Source organism: Acinonyx jubatus, chromosome X (assembly GCF_027475565.1).
Source record: "Acinonyx jubatus isolate Ajub_Pintada_27869175 chromosome X, VMU_Ajub_asm_v1.0, whole genome shotgun sequence".
In the NCBI taxonomy this organism is placed as follows: Eukaryota; Metazoa; Chordata; class Mammalia; order Carnivora; family Felidae; genus Acinonyx; species Acinonyx jubatus.
This window is the reverse complement of record NC_069389.1, coordinates 78,606,047-78,622,536: the sequence shown is the minus strand read 5'-3', so window position 1 is coordinate 78,622,536 and position 16,490 is coordinate 78,606,047. Positions and strand designations below refer to the sequence as shown.

General features: G+C 42.6%; 1 protein-coding gene across 5 annotated transcripts in view; it reads right to left on the bottom strand.

Annotated features, from left to right (window-relative positions):
- Positions 1-14,584, bottom strand: part of DRP2 (dystrophin related protein 2) — a 41,867-nt gene extending 27,283 nt beyond the window's left edge. For 3 of the 5 annotated variants that reach the window (XM_015081734.3, XM_027053793.2, XM_053201456.1), the window contains exons 1-2: positions 14,210-14,584; positions 3,109-3,286 (exon numbers count right to left, since the gene is read on the bottom strand). In XM_015081734.3, coding sequence (XP_014937220.3) covers positions 3,109-3,225 — 117 coding nt within the window. In that variant the 5' untranslated portion in view covers positions 3,226-3,286; positions 14,210-14,584. Of the gene's footprint in view, positions 1-6; positions 1,466-3,108; positions 3,287-14,209 lie in introns of those variants that run through there. The other 2 variants (XM_053201458.1, XM_027053795.2) reach the window with 2 other exon arrangements.
- Between the last annotated feature and the right edge of the window lie 1,906 nt (positions 14,585-16,490).

Here is a 16,490-nt window from a genome sequence, read left to right as displayed (position 1 = left end):
CCCTACCTGTGCTGCCTGGGAACTCCACTGCAGGATTAGGCAGCTCCATGATTATCCTTCAGCTTGCTTCCAGAATCAGTGTCTGATGAGCCACAGGCAGAATCCTGACAGGCTCTAAGCAGGCTCCCTCAGGGAAGGCTGGCAGAGCTGAGCCAGGTCAGGAGGTGGGAGCTGTCACCCTGTTTGTTTACTGACCCCCCAGGAATCTAGAGGGGGCGGCTATGTCAGGGCTCAGCTGGTGAATCAGAGCTTTGTCCCTGGGGAATTCCAGCTCACTCCCATCTGAGCCCACCACACCGGGGCCAGGAAGGCCCTCCCAGGCTGGCAAGGATTGCAGGAGTGGAACTGGACATTCCATGGTGTTGAGGAAGGGTATGCAGAGGATAGTTTCTCTTGATTTATTTTCATTTTCTATGGAAGACACAAAGGACTCACTGCGTCCAGGCCCACCCCTCCCCTGAGGTGGGAGTAAAGGATCAGACCACTTTGGTGACAAACCTCTGGTAAGCTATTTTCCCCAAGGCCTGGCAGAAGGATGGGCTTGGAAATAAGCCTTGTCTTTAACTAAGTAAGTGTCCTCAGAAGCAGTGAGGAATGTGTGTGGCACACCTGGGGACAGAGCCACAGGATGGCAGGATCAGGAAGTTGAACAGCAGAAGATTCATCTGAGCCCACTATGAAAACAAGGGGGTGCTCTACCTTACCTTTGAGAGGCAGAGAGGAGTGAAGGGAGGGTCATTATCCACCTCCTCAGACCTCTCACTGCACTCTAAGGTTAGGGGGAAATAGATTTTTCTATGGGCATCCCCTTGAACCTCTGCAGGGGAGGGAGAAGGCAAAATGGAACTCAGAAGCTCTGTACAGGGATCCAGTGCCAGGGAGGCTCCTGTGCCCTACTTGTGCTGTCCTGGGCCACTGGTCTGTGGGGTAGGGCCCCTTCTGGAAGTGGTCACTCTTCTCTCTTTCCAGCAGACTTGCCTGGGGGAAAGGTTAACATTCCCAAGCTAGGCCCCCACTCTTCAGCACTGAGGGAAAACACTTCATTTTTACCAAAAAGTGTTCTGTTCCTATCCTCATTAATCTCCCACAGAGTCTTCTGGGCTTTCCACAGTTCCACATTGTTTCCATGCTGAGGCCCACCTACAGGAATAGTTGGAGCAGCTGCCTGACCCTTTCTGGGGGTCTGGGGTGGAGCCATTCTGGGTGGATGGGGGATGGCAGGGGATGGCAGGCCAAGAGCAGGCTCTAGTTCTGAGTCACAGCTTTGCTTATGCTGGGATAATTGGGCTCAAGACAGTTTCACAGAATCCCCTAGACTGAGAGTTAGAAATGGCTCCTTGTAACTCAGCTACAACCAAGTTGTCCTGGTTCTGAGGGAAGTGCCCATGACGAACTTGGCTCCACCCATATTAGGTTTCATTCTCTTCAGACTTCTTCTTAGTTTCCTAAATCCTCACTTGGCCCCCTTACTATACTCCCTCACCCTGTTCTCCCCTCCGAGTCCCCCCTTATACTCACAAGTACCCCTAGCACAGCCAGGTACACAATAGGCAAATAATGAATAACAACATTTTTTGCTACCAATGGCCTTCTACTTCTGGCTTTTGTAGCCAAGATGTTTGTTTCTCACTCCACTCCCCAGAGGGCTCTCCCCTTATCTCTTGAAACTTTAAGACAAAGTCAGGGCCATAGGGAAGGGAGAGAAGAAAGTGGACAGTGGCAGAGGAGAGGGGTGGCTCTCACCATTCTCAATCACAAAATGAAGCCCTAGGTCCCTCTGTCTAGGTGGTGAAATTTGGAGGGGGTGGACAAATGTGCAGGGCAAGCCTTTTGGAAGGGCCCAGACTTCTCAATCCCTTGACCCTATGGCAGTCCCAGTCTGGGAAAGGGGTAGGTACACTGGGGAACTCTAAGTTGGCACTTGCCTGAGAATATGTTAGAGGCAGCAATTTCTCTCTGGTTAGATGTGGGAAGACAGCTCAGGAAGACCTGGATGTTATGCCTCTCTGGACTTTTCCTCATTATTCTCTTCAAAATGGACTCCCCAGCACCCACATTTTCCATCCCTGCTGCCGTTCTCCCTCCTTCCTTCCTCCCTTCATCCCTGTATATTTAGCTGCTGTCTGCACCCCCAGCAGTGACTCAGCACCACAGCCCATCTGTGAGATACTAGGAGACATAGTACTTTTTCACACCCTTATGGCCTCTGGACCTCAAAGCATTGTAGGACAAGCCAAAATATGTTTATGCTTCCCCCTTGTCCAGTCAACTTTCCCATGGACCTCCCTCATTGTCAGTGAAGGGGGCTATCCTCTTGGGATTACTACCTCTCATACATCCTCTGCCCATCTGCCAACATATATAGGCAGGAACACACAGTACCACCATTCCACTCCTAGGGGAGGAGAGAGAAAGGAGAGACAGCTATGAAGCTACAGGGATTCTGCCAGGAGCTGTAAGACTAAAGGCTTGAGAGGAAGAGCCCATGGAAGGAGAGAGAATATTCTTCAGGTGCAGAACATGAAGTATGGCATAAAGAAGTTAAAGCAAAGGAAGATCATGCCTTGTCCTAGGTGATAACCTGAAGGGTTACACTCTTCTGGGACTTCCCTTGGGAGGTTAACATGAAGCTAGTCTCCCTCAGCCATTCTTGGCCTTTCACTTACCCAGACCAACACATTTCTTTGCCCCATGCCCCCTATAAAAGGCTTCAAGGGAGCTCCTCAGTGACTCACTTGATTGAGCATCTGACTCTTGATTTTGGCTCAGGTCATGATCTCACACTTTGTGGGTTCAAGCTTCACATTGAGCTCAGCACTGACACTGAGGAGTCTGCTTGGGATTCTCTCTCATTCCCTCTCTCTCTGCCCCTCCCCTGCCCCCACGTGGTGTCTCTCTCTCTTTCTCAAAATAAATAAACTTTATTTTTAAAAAAGCTTCATGACTGATAAGGGATGAGTCAGAAGGAGGTCCTATGCCCTCCAAACAGATTCATGTATATATAGAGTGTCCCATAGCCTTAGGAAGCATGGACACCCACAAGAACACACACAAAGTCCTGTGTCTACCCTTTCTCCACAGGACTTTCTTTTGCTATCAGCCTCTTACCTGAGGCTGGAGGCAGGTGCTACGAAGGCTGCTGCTGTTATGGAACTGGTCAGCTGCCCGCCATTCATGACATCGAGGGAGGGTGTAAGGGCATCCCTGCATGACCATAGGTTGCATCAGAATCAAGGCTCATGGGGGGGAGAGAATGGGCAGTGCACCAACTGTTGACCATAAGCACCTGGAAAAGTAACAAGGACAGATTTAGAGTCAAGACCTAGAAAAGGCTTATGAACCCAACACTTACCCAAGGGTACCTTGACCAGTTATGTAAATAAGTATTAAAGCTTACTGGTCTACCCAATAGTTTTTCCCAGGCCACCATGTACCATAAGAGGCTTTATTTAATTATTGACCAAAGAAGTATTTATTGTTCATCTATTATGCTTTATGCTAGAGACACTAAGATGATTTGCTATCTGAGATCTCAGAGCCTGGGGAAGAGTGTCGGGGAGGTTGCAGGGTGGGAGGAGGCAGTCATATAAGCTCATAAAATGCTTATGTGGCAAGTGTTATAATCGAGATTTGACCAGAAGGCTTGGTGAGCACAGACTTGGGGACAAATAACTCTAAGAATGTGCAAAGATTTCAGAGAAATTGCATTTGAGATGACTCTCAAAGGACAAGTAGATGTTTTTGTATGCAGAGAAGGGGAGTAAGAGAGAAGGGTCTCCCCAGTGGAGTAATGTACCTCTGTAAAGGTGGATATCACAAAAAAGCATAGCATGTTCAGAGAACAGTAAGTTCCATTTGGCTAGAGTTTAGGAGGCTCAGAGATGAAAAAGACATGGTGCCTATCCCTGAGGAGTTCACACACAGAAAGAACAGACCTAGAAAAAAATCAAGTCATAAAGTGTTACTTGCATTAATGGTAGAAGTATTTATGGGATGGAGTGAAGGGATAGGTGAGGTGAGTTCTACCTGGTCAGGTCAGGAAAAGTCTCCCTAGAGGAAATACACTTGAGTTGAGCCATGAGAGAGAAATCAGATCGTTATTAGGCAGGAGAGATAAAAAAAAAATAATAATAATTCCAAAAAGCACAAAATGAAATGTATGGTGTGACCAGAGTACAAGGTAGGTGCCTTGTGGGGAGCAGTAGACGAGTCTGAAAAATGAGGCTGTGGCCAGATTGGGTCATGCCTTGAGTGACAAGCAGAGAATTCTAGGCTTTATCTTGTAGATAATAGGGAGGAACAGAAGATTTTAAGCAGGGGAGTGACTGGACCAGATTTGCATTTTAGAAAGAGCCCTCTGGCTGCCTTTTGGAGTGATTCTCCTAGGGGAAGAATCCATTAAAGAGCTGTTACAATAGGCAAGCAGTTGCAGGGAAGATGGAGCAGAGAGCATGGATTAAGAGATACACTGAAGAGGTAAAATACATTGGGTTCGGTGATCAATTGGATGTAAAGGGTGAAGGAAGTGAAGGAGTGAAAAGTTTCTAATTTGGGAGCTAGGTGGATAACGTTACCAACAGCAAGAGAGGGAAGACTGGAGGAGGAGCAAATTTGGTAGGGTGGGGGATGAAGGCAGTGTTCCATAATAAGCTATGCTTGGGCAGTGTTCCATAATAAGCCATGCTTCAGACATATTCAGCTTTAGATGTCAGGAGCTAAGCTGAGAACAGGAAGATATGAGTGAAAAAGTTAGATGTACACAAGGAATGTACACAAGTGTGATGAGAATGGGTAACAAAGACAATGCTTGGAACTGCTAAAAGTCCTATCTTTTAGTGTTGGGCAAAGACATGAAAACCCTGATCAAAAGGGCAGGACATAAGCATCTTTGATTCCTGAGGTTGATGATTAAATAGCCACCATTTTTAGTCTCTATTTCAGTGGTTCCCAACATTTTAGGTTTAAGGGCCCCTTCTTAAGAAAGATTAAAAAAAGAATCTCACTTCACCCACTCATACCTACAATAGTAGCTATACTTTTAGCACTTACAGAGTAAGAAAAAGCACTTATACATTTAAAGATCTGTGGACTCTTGCATTGAGTGCCCTTCCCTCCTCCTCAGGGGCCCATGGTCCAAGATTGGGGACTGTTACAGATCACAAAGATGCAAGAATTTAAGGTCAAAAGGACACTTAATTGTATTCAAAGTCTCTAGAGATTACACAGCTATATAGCTCCTCATCCCCAAAGAGATTCTCCAAAGAATGGTTGAAAATATGGCTCCCCTCTCATCTGACACCGACAGAAAACAGATGAAACAACAGATAAAAAATAATTACTATAGATGTGTCACAAGCATGAAGGCTACAAAATGCTTGCTTTCAGACCTCTTTTTATATCAACATTTTTATTTTTGCTGATTACACAAATAATGCATATTCTTTACAGAAAAACTGGAAAATACAAAAAACATCATAAGGATGAAAATTAAAATAACCTATAACACTACCACCCAGAAATAACTAATAGGTATGAAGCCTCATAGTAGTTTTTCTATGAAAAAATATATCTATACATATCCAATTGCCATCATGTGATATATATCATTTTGAATTGTGCTTTTTTCATTTATCATTTATATAATGATCATTTAAAAATGTTTTATGTTTATTTATTCTTTTTTTAATGTTTATTTATTTTTGAGACACAGAAAGACAGAACATGAACAGGGGAGGGTCAGAGAGAGAGGGAGACACAGAATCTGTAGCAGGCTCCAGGCTCTGAGCTGTCAGCACATAGCCCGACAGGGGGCTCGAACTCACAGACCGTGAGATCATGACCTGAGCCGAAGTCGGAAGCTCAACTGACTGAGCCACCCAGGCGCCCCAATGTTTATTTATTCTTGAGAGAGAGAGAGAGAGACAGACAGAGTGTAAGTGGGGGAGGGGCAGAGAGAGAGGGAGACACAGAATCTGAAGCAGGGTCCAGGCTCCAAGCTCTCAGCACAGAGCCCGATGCGGGTCTGGAACCCATGAATGGTGAGTTCATGACCTGAGCCGAAGTTGGATGCTTAACAGACTGAGCCACCCAGATGCCCTTATATCATGATCATTTTAGAATGTCACTATTCCTCTAAAACATGATTTCTAATGACTGCAAAGGTGATAGAGCACTATAGTTGAGGCCATGGGCTTTGGCATCATACAGACCTAAATTCAGATCCACACTATTCAACTTAATAGCGGTGTGGCCTGGGATGAGTTAACCTCTCTCTGAGCTTCGGTATTCCCATCTGCAAGATGGAGATGACAATGATATTGCCATCATAGTTATTCTAATTATTAAAATTAATAATGTATTTAAATAACTTAGTAGAGTCCCTGGCAATAGTACACTGCTCAATAAATGTTAGCTGTAATCATTGTATCCTATTCAATTGAATGGATATACCGTAATTTTAATAATTAGACATAAGTCACACTGCAATGAACAGCCTTGTGCTTATTTGTGATTCTTTCCTTAGGATATTTTCCTAGAAGGAAAACTTCCTGGACCAAAGGGTATGAACCAATTTCAGGTTTGTGATGCATACTTCTAAATTGCCCTAGAAAAAAATAGATCACTTTATACTAATACCAGCAATGGATGAGAGTGCCAGTTTCCCAGCATACTTGCCAACAGTGAGTATTCTTATTTTTAAAACATCTTTGCCAATTTTTAAGAGAAGATGGCATCTTAAGGAGTACTCCATATTTCATTAATTACTAAAGATGCTTAACTTTTTTCCTATACTTTTAGTGGCCAGTTCTATTTCTTCTTTCATGAACTATCTTTGTTTCTTTTGAGGTTCACCTCTCTGCAGATTAACTTCCTTCCTTCTTATTCCTCTTCTGACCTGATATCAGGTTGATGCTTCACAAAACAAAAATAAAACAAACACAGGAGTCAGAGAATTCAGATAGTCTAATCCCAGTATAGGCAGAGAAGGAATAAACTCCTTCTAGTCCTACCTTGACTATCCTCTGCTATTTCCAGACTTTGCCACTTGTGACCTCAAGTCATTTCACCTCTCTAGATCTTGGTTTGCTAACCTGTAAAACATTAATGTTTAAGAGTTGTCAAACATTGGGGTGCCTGGGTGGCTCAGTCAGTTGAGCATCTGACTCTTGGTTTCAGCTCAGGTCATAATCTCATGGTTTTTGGGTTTGAGTACTGCATCATCAGGCTTTGCACTGGTGGTATGGAGCCTGCTTGGGATTCTCTCTGCCCTCTCCCCTGCTTGTGCTCTCCGTCTCTCTCTCTCTCTCTCTCTCAAAATAAATAAATTTTTAAAAATAAAAAAAGTTGTCACACATCAAAATGCTAGCATTCCCTTAAAAAAAAAAAAAGAAAATGCTAGCACCCCCTGTACTTGTATAACATGCTTTTGTAGCCTGCTATTGTCTTTCTTGATCCTTAATGCAACCTGGTAAGGATGGCCCAGGAAGGATTATGATCCTATTTGAGAGATTAAGATGCTGAGACACAAGTGAACCAGGGCACCTGACTCCTGACCAGTGCTCTTTGTTCTGCACAAAGATTCTTATTTCTGCCTATTTGTCTTCATGATGTCCCACATTACCACCTGTACTTACTGATTCTCTTCCTATTTTTCTTTTTAATTTGCAGAGGCTGTGAGGAATTGGAGAGGAATCTTAGTCCCCAGATGGTCAAGTGTAGGAAATAAGACACATTTTTTAAAAGTATAACTTAAGGGAAAAAATGATTCATACCTTATGTGGGACACAGAAATCATGTCTTGAGAGGTCACAGAGGAAGAAGTGTTCGCCTTAAGTTGGAGGGATTTAGGACGTATTTATGGAAGAGATGGTTTTGAGCTAAGGTGATTTGTACACATGGAGTAGTGTGAAGGATGCTTTGGGGGTGGAACTGACTCTTCTGTGCTCTCCCCTAGGGATCCTGCTAGATACCAAATTGTGGCTTTTTGCTACTAGGAATGCCCTTCTTGGTTTTCAAAACCACACATACACCCTTTCAGGAAGATTAAGATGGGAGAAATTATTTCTCTTGGGCAGAGATAAAAGCTTTAAAAACATATGGGAAATACAAGGATTCCAACATGAAAGTAAAATTATTGGCTCATGGAAGATAAGATCCATGCCTGATATTTATTTATATCCCACATATTTTTTAAGACAGTGCCGGGTACAGAGCATTCACTCAGTGAATGTTTCCTGACTTGATTTATGGAATTAAACTCCAATTAGGTAAGCATACAGGTTCTCAACTTTGTAGGTACAAATCCCAGGAGGCATGAAGAAAAATGCTTTGGATACACATATTTATTTGTATTTTGTGTAAAATGATGTATACAGAATGCTAGCATTTGAAGCAAGCCTTGAAATAGCCAAAAAAAAAAAAAATGCAAACAACCTAAATGTCCATTACTAGGGGACTAGTTAAATAAATAATGGCATATCCATATAATGGAATTCTATACAGCTGTTAAAAACATAATTAAGAACTCTTTATGTGCCAAAATGGAATAATCTCTTGGGACATAATTTTAAGTAAAAAGAAAAGTAGAAAAAAATAAGGTAATTAGTTTACATTTGTGTAAAACCAAAAGAAAAATATGTGCTTATGTATGCAAAAAATTATATGCAATAAAATTATACAAAAGAATCTGTTAATATTGATTGCTTTTGGAGAAGGGAGACAGATGGCTACTAGACAGGGGTGGGAGAATTCCCTCCGTTCCTGTGGGATTTTCTCTCAGTTTTAAAAACATACCTGCAGAAAATACATAAAGCATATGTATAAAATATATAGAATTATTATAAAGTAAATTCCCATATATTCACTGCTTGGGTTGAAAAATAGAATAATTACCCACACCCACAAAAGCCCACCAACAAGAGATGTAGTTTTTACTGAATATCCTTTTGTACCATGTCAATATAATTAGCTATTTAACAGCTACTTCCTCCCTCCCTTCCCCACTCCTCACCAAAATGTCATGGACTTCTTCAACTGTTTTATGTAATCATTAGTGTCACAGTTTTTCCATAGCCCAAATAAATAATAACAGTTAAAACTTATTGTATTCCATGTTTTACATAATTAACTAATCAGTCTACATACACCAAGTTCTTTAATCTTCACAATAACCCTATTAAGTGATTTCTATTGTTTCCATTGTGCAGCTAAGAACACAGAGGAACAGAGGCAGTAAGTAAGTGCTTTAGAGTGATATTGTGAATATGCGGTGAGAAGCTGGGATTTGTATCCAGGCAGGTGTGTCCAAGAATACAAATTCGTCACTGTTACACTATTCTGCCTCTGTATTCTAGAACACAGGCCCTGAGGCATTGTAGTCACTAACCTTAGCAAGCAGAGATTTTTTGGGCTATGGGCCACCAGATGGGAGCCCAAGAACTGACTCACTCATGCCTTACTCAGGCAAAGATACAAGCAGCTTAGAGAAGGCAGTGAGTCTGAGGTCTGGGGTACCACCCAGCTGGCAAACCCTACGGAATATTTACATGACTTTCCTAGGACATCTGAGAAGTAAAATTCTGGTCAACTGTCCTAGCTTCTGAGCATCTCCAGTGCCTTAGAACTCAGTAAATTTTTTTTAATGAATCAATAAGTTCTTTCTGCCTATAAAACTAGAGAAGTCGAGGAACCTATCCTAGAGAAATACTTGCAGAAATGGATGAGGGTAGCTGCTGCAGCATTGTTTGCAATAGCAAAACTCTGTAATCGACTCAAATGTCTATTAACAGGGGACTGGTTAAGTGGACTGTGTCAGAGAGGTGGCACAGCATGACAGGTAATGGTGTGGGCTCTGAGCCAGGACACTCAGGTTTCCATCCTGGCTCCACTATTTATCAGCACAGATTTGGATAAGCTCCCTGACCTTATTGTGCTTCAATTCCTGCACCTGTAGAATAGGGATAACAAAGAGGCCTACCTTGTAGCCTTGTTACAAGGAGTTAATTCATAGTTTCTGATACCTAGTAAGTACTCAAATCTTACCTATTATTGGAGCCACTCACAAAATGAAACATTATACAGCTGTTAAAAATAAATAGGTGGATCTATATACACTGATTTGAACAGACATTGAAGATATATATTTTAGATAAAAGAAAATAAGTTAGGAATAATATGTCTAATAGAACAACAATTATGCAAAAAGCTTTTGTAAAAAATCTACATGTGTATATGCATAGAAAGAAAGCCTGCAAGGATACACAAAACTGTTCAGTAACATTACTCTGGAGAGTTGTGTGAGGGAGAGTCTCCCTTTGATTTATATACTTTTTGTATGTATATATATGTACACACACAACTACATATATATATACATATATATATATAAACATACATGTACATATAAATGTATGTATTTTATAACAAGCATTTATTATTCTTGGAAGAAAAATAAATAGGGAAGACTTCTAAATCATGAGAGGCTTGGAAAAAAACAGAGCAGGGGGAAGAAGACCCCCTCCCCATGGGCTATAGATTCCTCTGTCCAACCCAAACTAACATGAAATGATGGGCCCCCCTCTCTCACAGCACTGACTTTCTACCTGACAGCATGGCACTAAGAGAGAAGACACACATTTCATTGGTACTGAACCTTGTTATCTGTTCCTAAAATAATTATTGCAATGTAGCCAAAAACTGAGGTTTTGCTTCAGATGCTCTCACTTAATGAATAAATCATGGAGCCTCAGATTGTCAAACTGGAAGGAATCTTAGAGATTATCTAGACCAACCCCCTCATTTACACACAGAAACAAGGACATGTGTTCCTGAGAATTTAGCTGTCAAGAAATTTCGAGAAATGGAGTTTATTTTCCAGTGAAAAGAATCAGAGATGCATCCCCATGGGGAGCATTTTATTCTAAGGCCAATTAATGCAATACATCTGAAACCTTGATACACTGCTGGTGGGAGTATAAGTTAGTAAACCATTTTGCAGAGCAATTTGACGATATCTCCCAAAGGTGAAGATTCTCATACCCTGTGATGGAATGATTCTCTTCTAGATATATACACAATAGCAATAGTCACATAAGAATATCTACAAATGAATGATCATAATAGCCCTGTGAGCCAAAACCTGGAAATAGCCTAAATGTCCATAAACAGCAGAATGGATAAATAAATCAAGGCATATTTATTAAATGGCATGTTATACGATAGTGAAAAAAATAAGTGACTTAGAGTCACATGTCACAACATAGATGATTTGTAACTATAACACTGAATTTTTAAAAATTGGACAAGAATACGTACCATTGATATAAAATTTTAAAACATGAAAAGAAGTGGTGTGTGCTGTTTAAAGACACATACATATGTAGCAAAAGTATAAATAAATGCATAAGAATCATAAACACCAAATCTAGGCGAGTGGTTACTCTGGAGGGAGCTTTAATCATAGAAGGATAGACAAAGTGTTTCAACTCTACTGGTGATGCTTTTTCTTAAGCTGGGTGATGCGTATTCTGATTTTCATTATATTATTCTTTATATCTTTTTGAGTGTATAAAGATTTTCACAATACATTGTTTGAAACAACGCAACAAATCTCATGCTGAAAAACATTCAGTTTTCAGATATAACAAAATACTAAAAAAATGTATAAGATACAAATTCTGTACTCCAAATGACAGGATTATTCCTTAAAGCTGTTTGATTTTCCTGGGACTAGTGTCACAGGAGGGAACCTGCTAGAAAAGGAGCAATGGACTGATAATCAGGAGATAAGGGTCCCACTCTTTCAGATACTTATCAGCTATGGAAAGGGGAACAATTTGATTAACCTCTCAATTTTTTTCACATTTAAAAATGCTGTGTTAGACTAGATTATCTTACACATTTTTTCCATGTGACAATTTCTTCCAGCTTTTTGTTTATTTGTTTGTTTGTTTGTTTGTTTGGAGAGCAGTTCCCAAAACTGTGTCTGTAGGATGCTAAAGTGTTTTCTATGTAGAAAACTGTTCCCTGGTCAAATCAGTTTGGGATATACCAGGTTAAACAAAATTAAAGAGATTTATTTATGGCACTATACCTCAGAGCTTTGAATATGCGTCCATACATTGTGACTCTCTAAGCAGAGAACTCTGTTATGAAGCATTTTCAACAAATTATAACAAGCATTTATTTTTCTTGGAAGAAAAATAAATAGGGAAGACTTCTAAATCATGAGAGGCTTGGAAAAAAACAGAGCAGGGGGAAGAAGACCCCCCACAGAATGCACCCCCCCCCCACTACTACCACCACCGCTCCTTACTTTAAAACACAATCTATTAACATTCTCTCAGAACAGTGTTCTATGAGACATCAGTTTGGTAAATGCTGTCCTAGAAGGATTTGTCTCACTTGCTATCTCTGTTGCCAGTGTGTGTTCAGAATCCTTTATAAGGGAGGAATGTGGTTTGATGGTATAGCTTTCCATACAGTGGGTTTCTTTTGGGTGAGTGTCCCTGGCAAGTTTAGAAGGATATCTTCTTGGGCTTCATTAGTGAGAGCCTAATCCTATCTGGCACTCTGGCAGATTTAACATCAGAAACTTCTGGGTATCTATATTGAGAAGTGCTGCATCACTGACACACTCTGTACATCTGGCTCTTGGGCCTTTGTTAAGTTTTCTGCTTCTGGCCATGCTCTCCTCCTTTGGGTGATTTTGGAACTGAAGGATGCTCTGGGCCGGAGCTGAGAGATACCTGGCAAGAGCAGAATGCCTGGGGGAACAACTGTCATAGGAAGAGGGAACTTTTCCATATGTCTTCTTCCTCCAGCAAGAGTTTGCAGGAAGCAGGACTGCAGGGCAGAGGCTAACTCACCCAGCAAAAGAGGGGCTTGGTCTTCTCTCAGGGACAGGATACTTATCAATTTCACCTGCAGTATTTCCATTTCCTGGAGGGTTTCCTTGAGGCTCCAAAGTTCTCTGGAACCATCCCCCCACCCAAATCCCACAGAGCAAATCTTCTGAGATTTGTGGTTCCCACAGGGCCTTTTAAAAGGTGTTTTACCTGAGGGCCTTTAATCTAGAAACAAGGGTGCCTTTGGAAAAGCCAGGAACTAAGGTGAACTAGAAATAGAGGTGTTTTTTTTAAGGCTTTAGTTCTTTTGAACAATCACAAAGAAAACATAAGAGGAAAGTATGTTCTTTTCCATTCAGCATGCACCATGCTCTCAGTGGAAACAGGCAGCTACCACTGCCATCGCTCCTTCTCTATTCCACTCCACCCAAGCCCAGCCCAGCTACCTGCTTGGACCCAACACCCATGAGGCCTAGCTCCACCTGCCTACCAAAGGCAGGACAAACTTTAACTACCCACACAGTCTCAAGCCCACTTACCAGGCTTGGACACTGGACCTCGTGCCAGGAAAGGTGAGGAGACCAGAAGGAACAAGGTTTTTGACTCCAAGAGATGTAAACCCCATTTCAAAGCACACCAAGCTACGCTCTCAGAAGTGGAGAGGTACCCTCCTGATTGCAGGAGTTAGAAAGGCAACCAAGGGAAGAAGCAAAGGACAAAATCCAACAGGGAAGATAAATTTAACCACGAAGTAAGGGCAGATATCAGGACGTGCCTTCAGCACCAGGCTCCTAAATCAGAGCCCAGTTTACTCCAGGGAAGCACTCCTGTGTCCTGTCTGCTGACCAGACATTCATTTACTCAGGGAACCTGCTCTGAGGTCCCACATTTCCTCTCTCCTCCCTTTTCAATCAATGCTCTCCACACCCCTTCCCTTCCCTCCCACCAGGAAATCCACCCTTGTACAAAAGGCATGTCATTGAGAACAAACATAAATGAACAAACAAACAAACAAATAAATAATACCCTTCTCCCTCTCTAAGAAGCAAACCGTGGACCTTCCTCTTATTCATTACTTGCACACATTGGCTTGTGTTTCTGTGCCAGGGCACCTTTTCTCTCCCCTCTGAATCCAAGCAGTAGCTACTTCATTGTGGGCATTTTTAAAAGCAAGTTTTCCCCCAAAGGCACATGCAGGAAGCAGGCAGGCACGCACACACACACATACACACAAACACACACACACTCACACACACGCTTACACACACGCACACAGAGTCCTCTGGAGCTTCCCTTCCCTCAATCATTTCCTCTCAGCCAGCCTGAAAAGGGCGAGGCTGGGGAATCATTTCTCTGTGGCCTACCTTCTGATTCCTTCGGGTCTGAGGAGCAGGCTGCAACTGGGAGCTGGGAGGCTGGCGCTGGGCTGCCTCTGTGAATCAGCAAAGAAGTCCCTGAGACAGGGATGCCGACAGCTGCTGTATGCACACTCTCCCTCTGTCTCTCCCACCTTCCTGCCCTCTTCTCTTTCTCCTCCTCCTCCTCCCCTCTCAGAGCCGCTCTGTGTTGCTATGCAATCACATCAGGACTAACAGCATCATTCCGACCTCCAGCAAAGATACCCTTGACTGGGCAGAATGCAGAAAGAGCAAGGACAGTTTTGTAAAACTACCAGAGCCTTAGCGGCTCTCGGAGATTTCAATTCATTAGAAGCAGAGGAGGAAAGCGGAAGAGGCTGAGGCAGAGGGGGAGAGGGGGAGAGGCTTCCACTGGGGAGGAGGAGACAAAAGAGGCCTGGAGATCAATACAAGCTGCTGAGTTAGGAGCCTGGGCCCCAACTTCCACAGATCTAGCCCAGATCCAAAGCCAACTTCAGAGCCAGCAGCTGGCAGGGTCCCTCAGTAGCCAGTCCAGGATTCAACTTCTGTGTTGGAGGTTGAAACACTCTGCTCTAGAATCGTCACTGGTACTCAAGGCTCAGTCTTAGGCTAGGGCAACCTTCCAGTCACCCATAAGTTCTATGCTTACCCCTGATAGATCTACATGTAGAAAAAAACCTCCACAATAAGGGAAACAAAAGGGACCTTGAATGATTTGAGAAAATATATTTCCTCCATGCCTCTCCTCAGCAAATACCCCAGTTGCTCTCCCTCCTTCTGTCCATACCAGCCCTTACTCCTTTATTACCTCTGTTAAGGAGAAGACAGCATAAGTTCCAAACACCCTGAGAGAACTCAGAAAAGCCACTAAATGGATAGAGGGGATTATATCCCTTTACAGAGTGCCCAGCACACAGTAGGTTACTTAATAAATATTTGTTGAATGAGTAAATTGAATGGATGGATGGATGGATGAATGGATTGAATAGCAGCCAGAAAGTCACCATGTCCATCCTCCTACACAAATATACTCATACTTAAAGCTCTAGCAGCTCCAGGAGAGGGCAAAGGATAAGAGAAGCATTCTTCTTTCCTCCTTCCACTTCTGAGAACAGGGTGTATATGAGAGAAACAGTGGTTTGGGGAAGGGGGGGTTGTTGTGTAACTTCAAGAATTTGCATCTGGGGCACATGGGTGGCTCAGTTGCTTAACCATCCGACTTCGGCTCAGGTCATGATCTCGCAGTTGACGAGTTCAAGCCCCGTGTCAGGCTTTGTGCTGACAGCTCAGAGCCTGGAGCTTGCTTCAGATTCTGTGTCTCCCTCTCTCTGCGCCACTCCCCAGCTTACACTATCTTTCTGGTCTCTCAAAAATGAATGAACATTAAAACAATTTTTTTAATATATGAAAATTATTGTCAAATTGGTTTCCATACAACACCCAGTGCTCACCCCAAAAGATGCCCTCTTCAATACCCATCACCCACCCCCCATCAACCCTCAGTTTGTTCTCAGTTTTTTAAGAGTCTCTTATACTTAAAAAAATTTTTTTAAAAGAATTTGCATCTAAAAATTTTATAAGCTCTGATGGCACTGGAATTTAGAACAGAACATATTTCCTGGCCCAAAGGACCTGGGTCTAGTGCTTACAAACTGTCTATAGGGACTGAGCATAATAATAATTATTATCATTATTATTATTGAAAACCCTCAGCTAAGAAATAGTGTGTATGTGTTTTTTCTTTTGAGATAAAATTTTTTAAAACTTAGGCTGCTGGTTTCAGTAAAAGTTTAGCGTCAAGGCGTAATCTCCTCTTTAAAACAAGCGAACAGGGGCACCTGAGTGGCTCAGTTGGTTAAGCATCTGACTTTGGCTCACATCATGATCTCAGCCCCGCATTGGGCTGTCTGCTGTCAGCACAGAGCCCGCTTCGGATCCTCTGACTCCCTCTATCTCTGTCCCTCCCCCACTAGCACGCACTCTCTCTCTCAAAAATAAATAAACATTAAAAAATAAATAAATAAAACAAGCAAAATGGGAACAAACTGCCCCCTCCCCCAAGCTAGGCTTTTAGAGCTATGTTGAGTGACCCCTCCTGTTTGGCCAAAGCAGCAGCAGCCAAGCCTCTGTGCAGGCCCAGAAAAGGTCTTTGATTTCTGAAGGTGCTTTTGGAAGAACATCCAGCATCTCCATCGACACACCCTCAACAGAGCATTTCATTTCTTAGCTACCCAGCCTAGCCCAGGCCGGACCCTGAGTCCCAGCC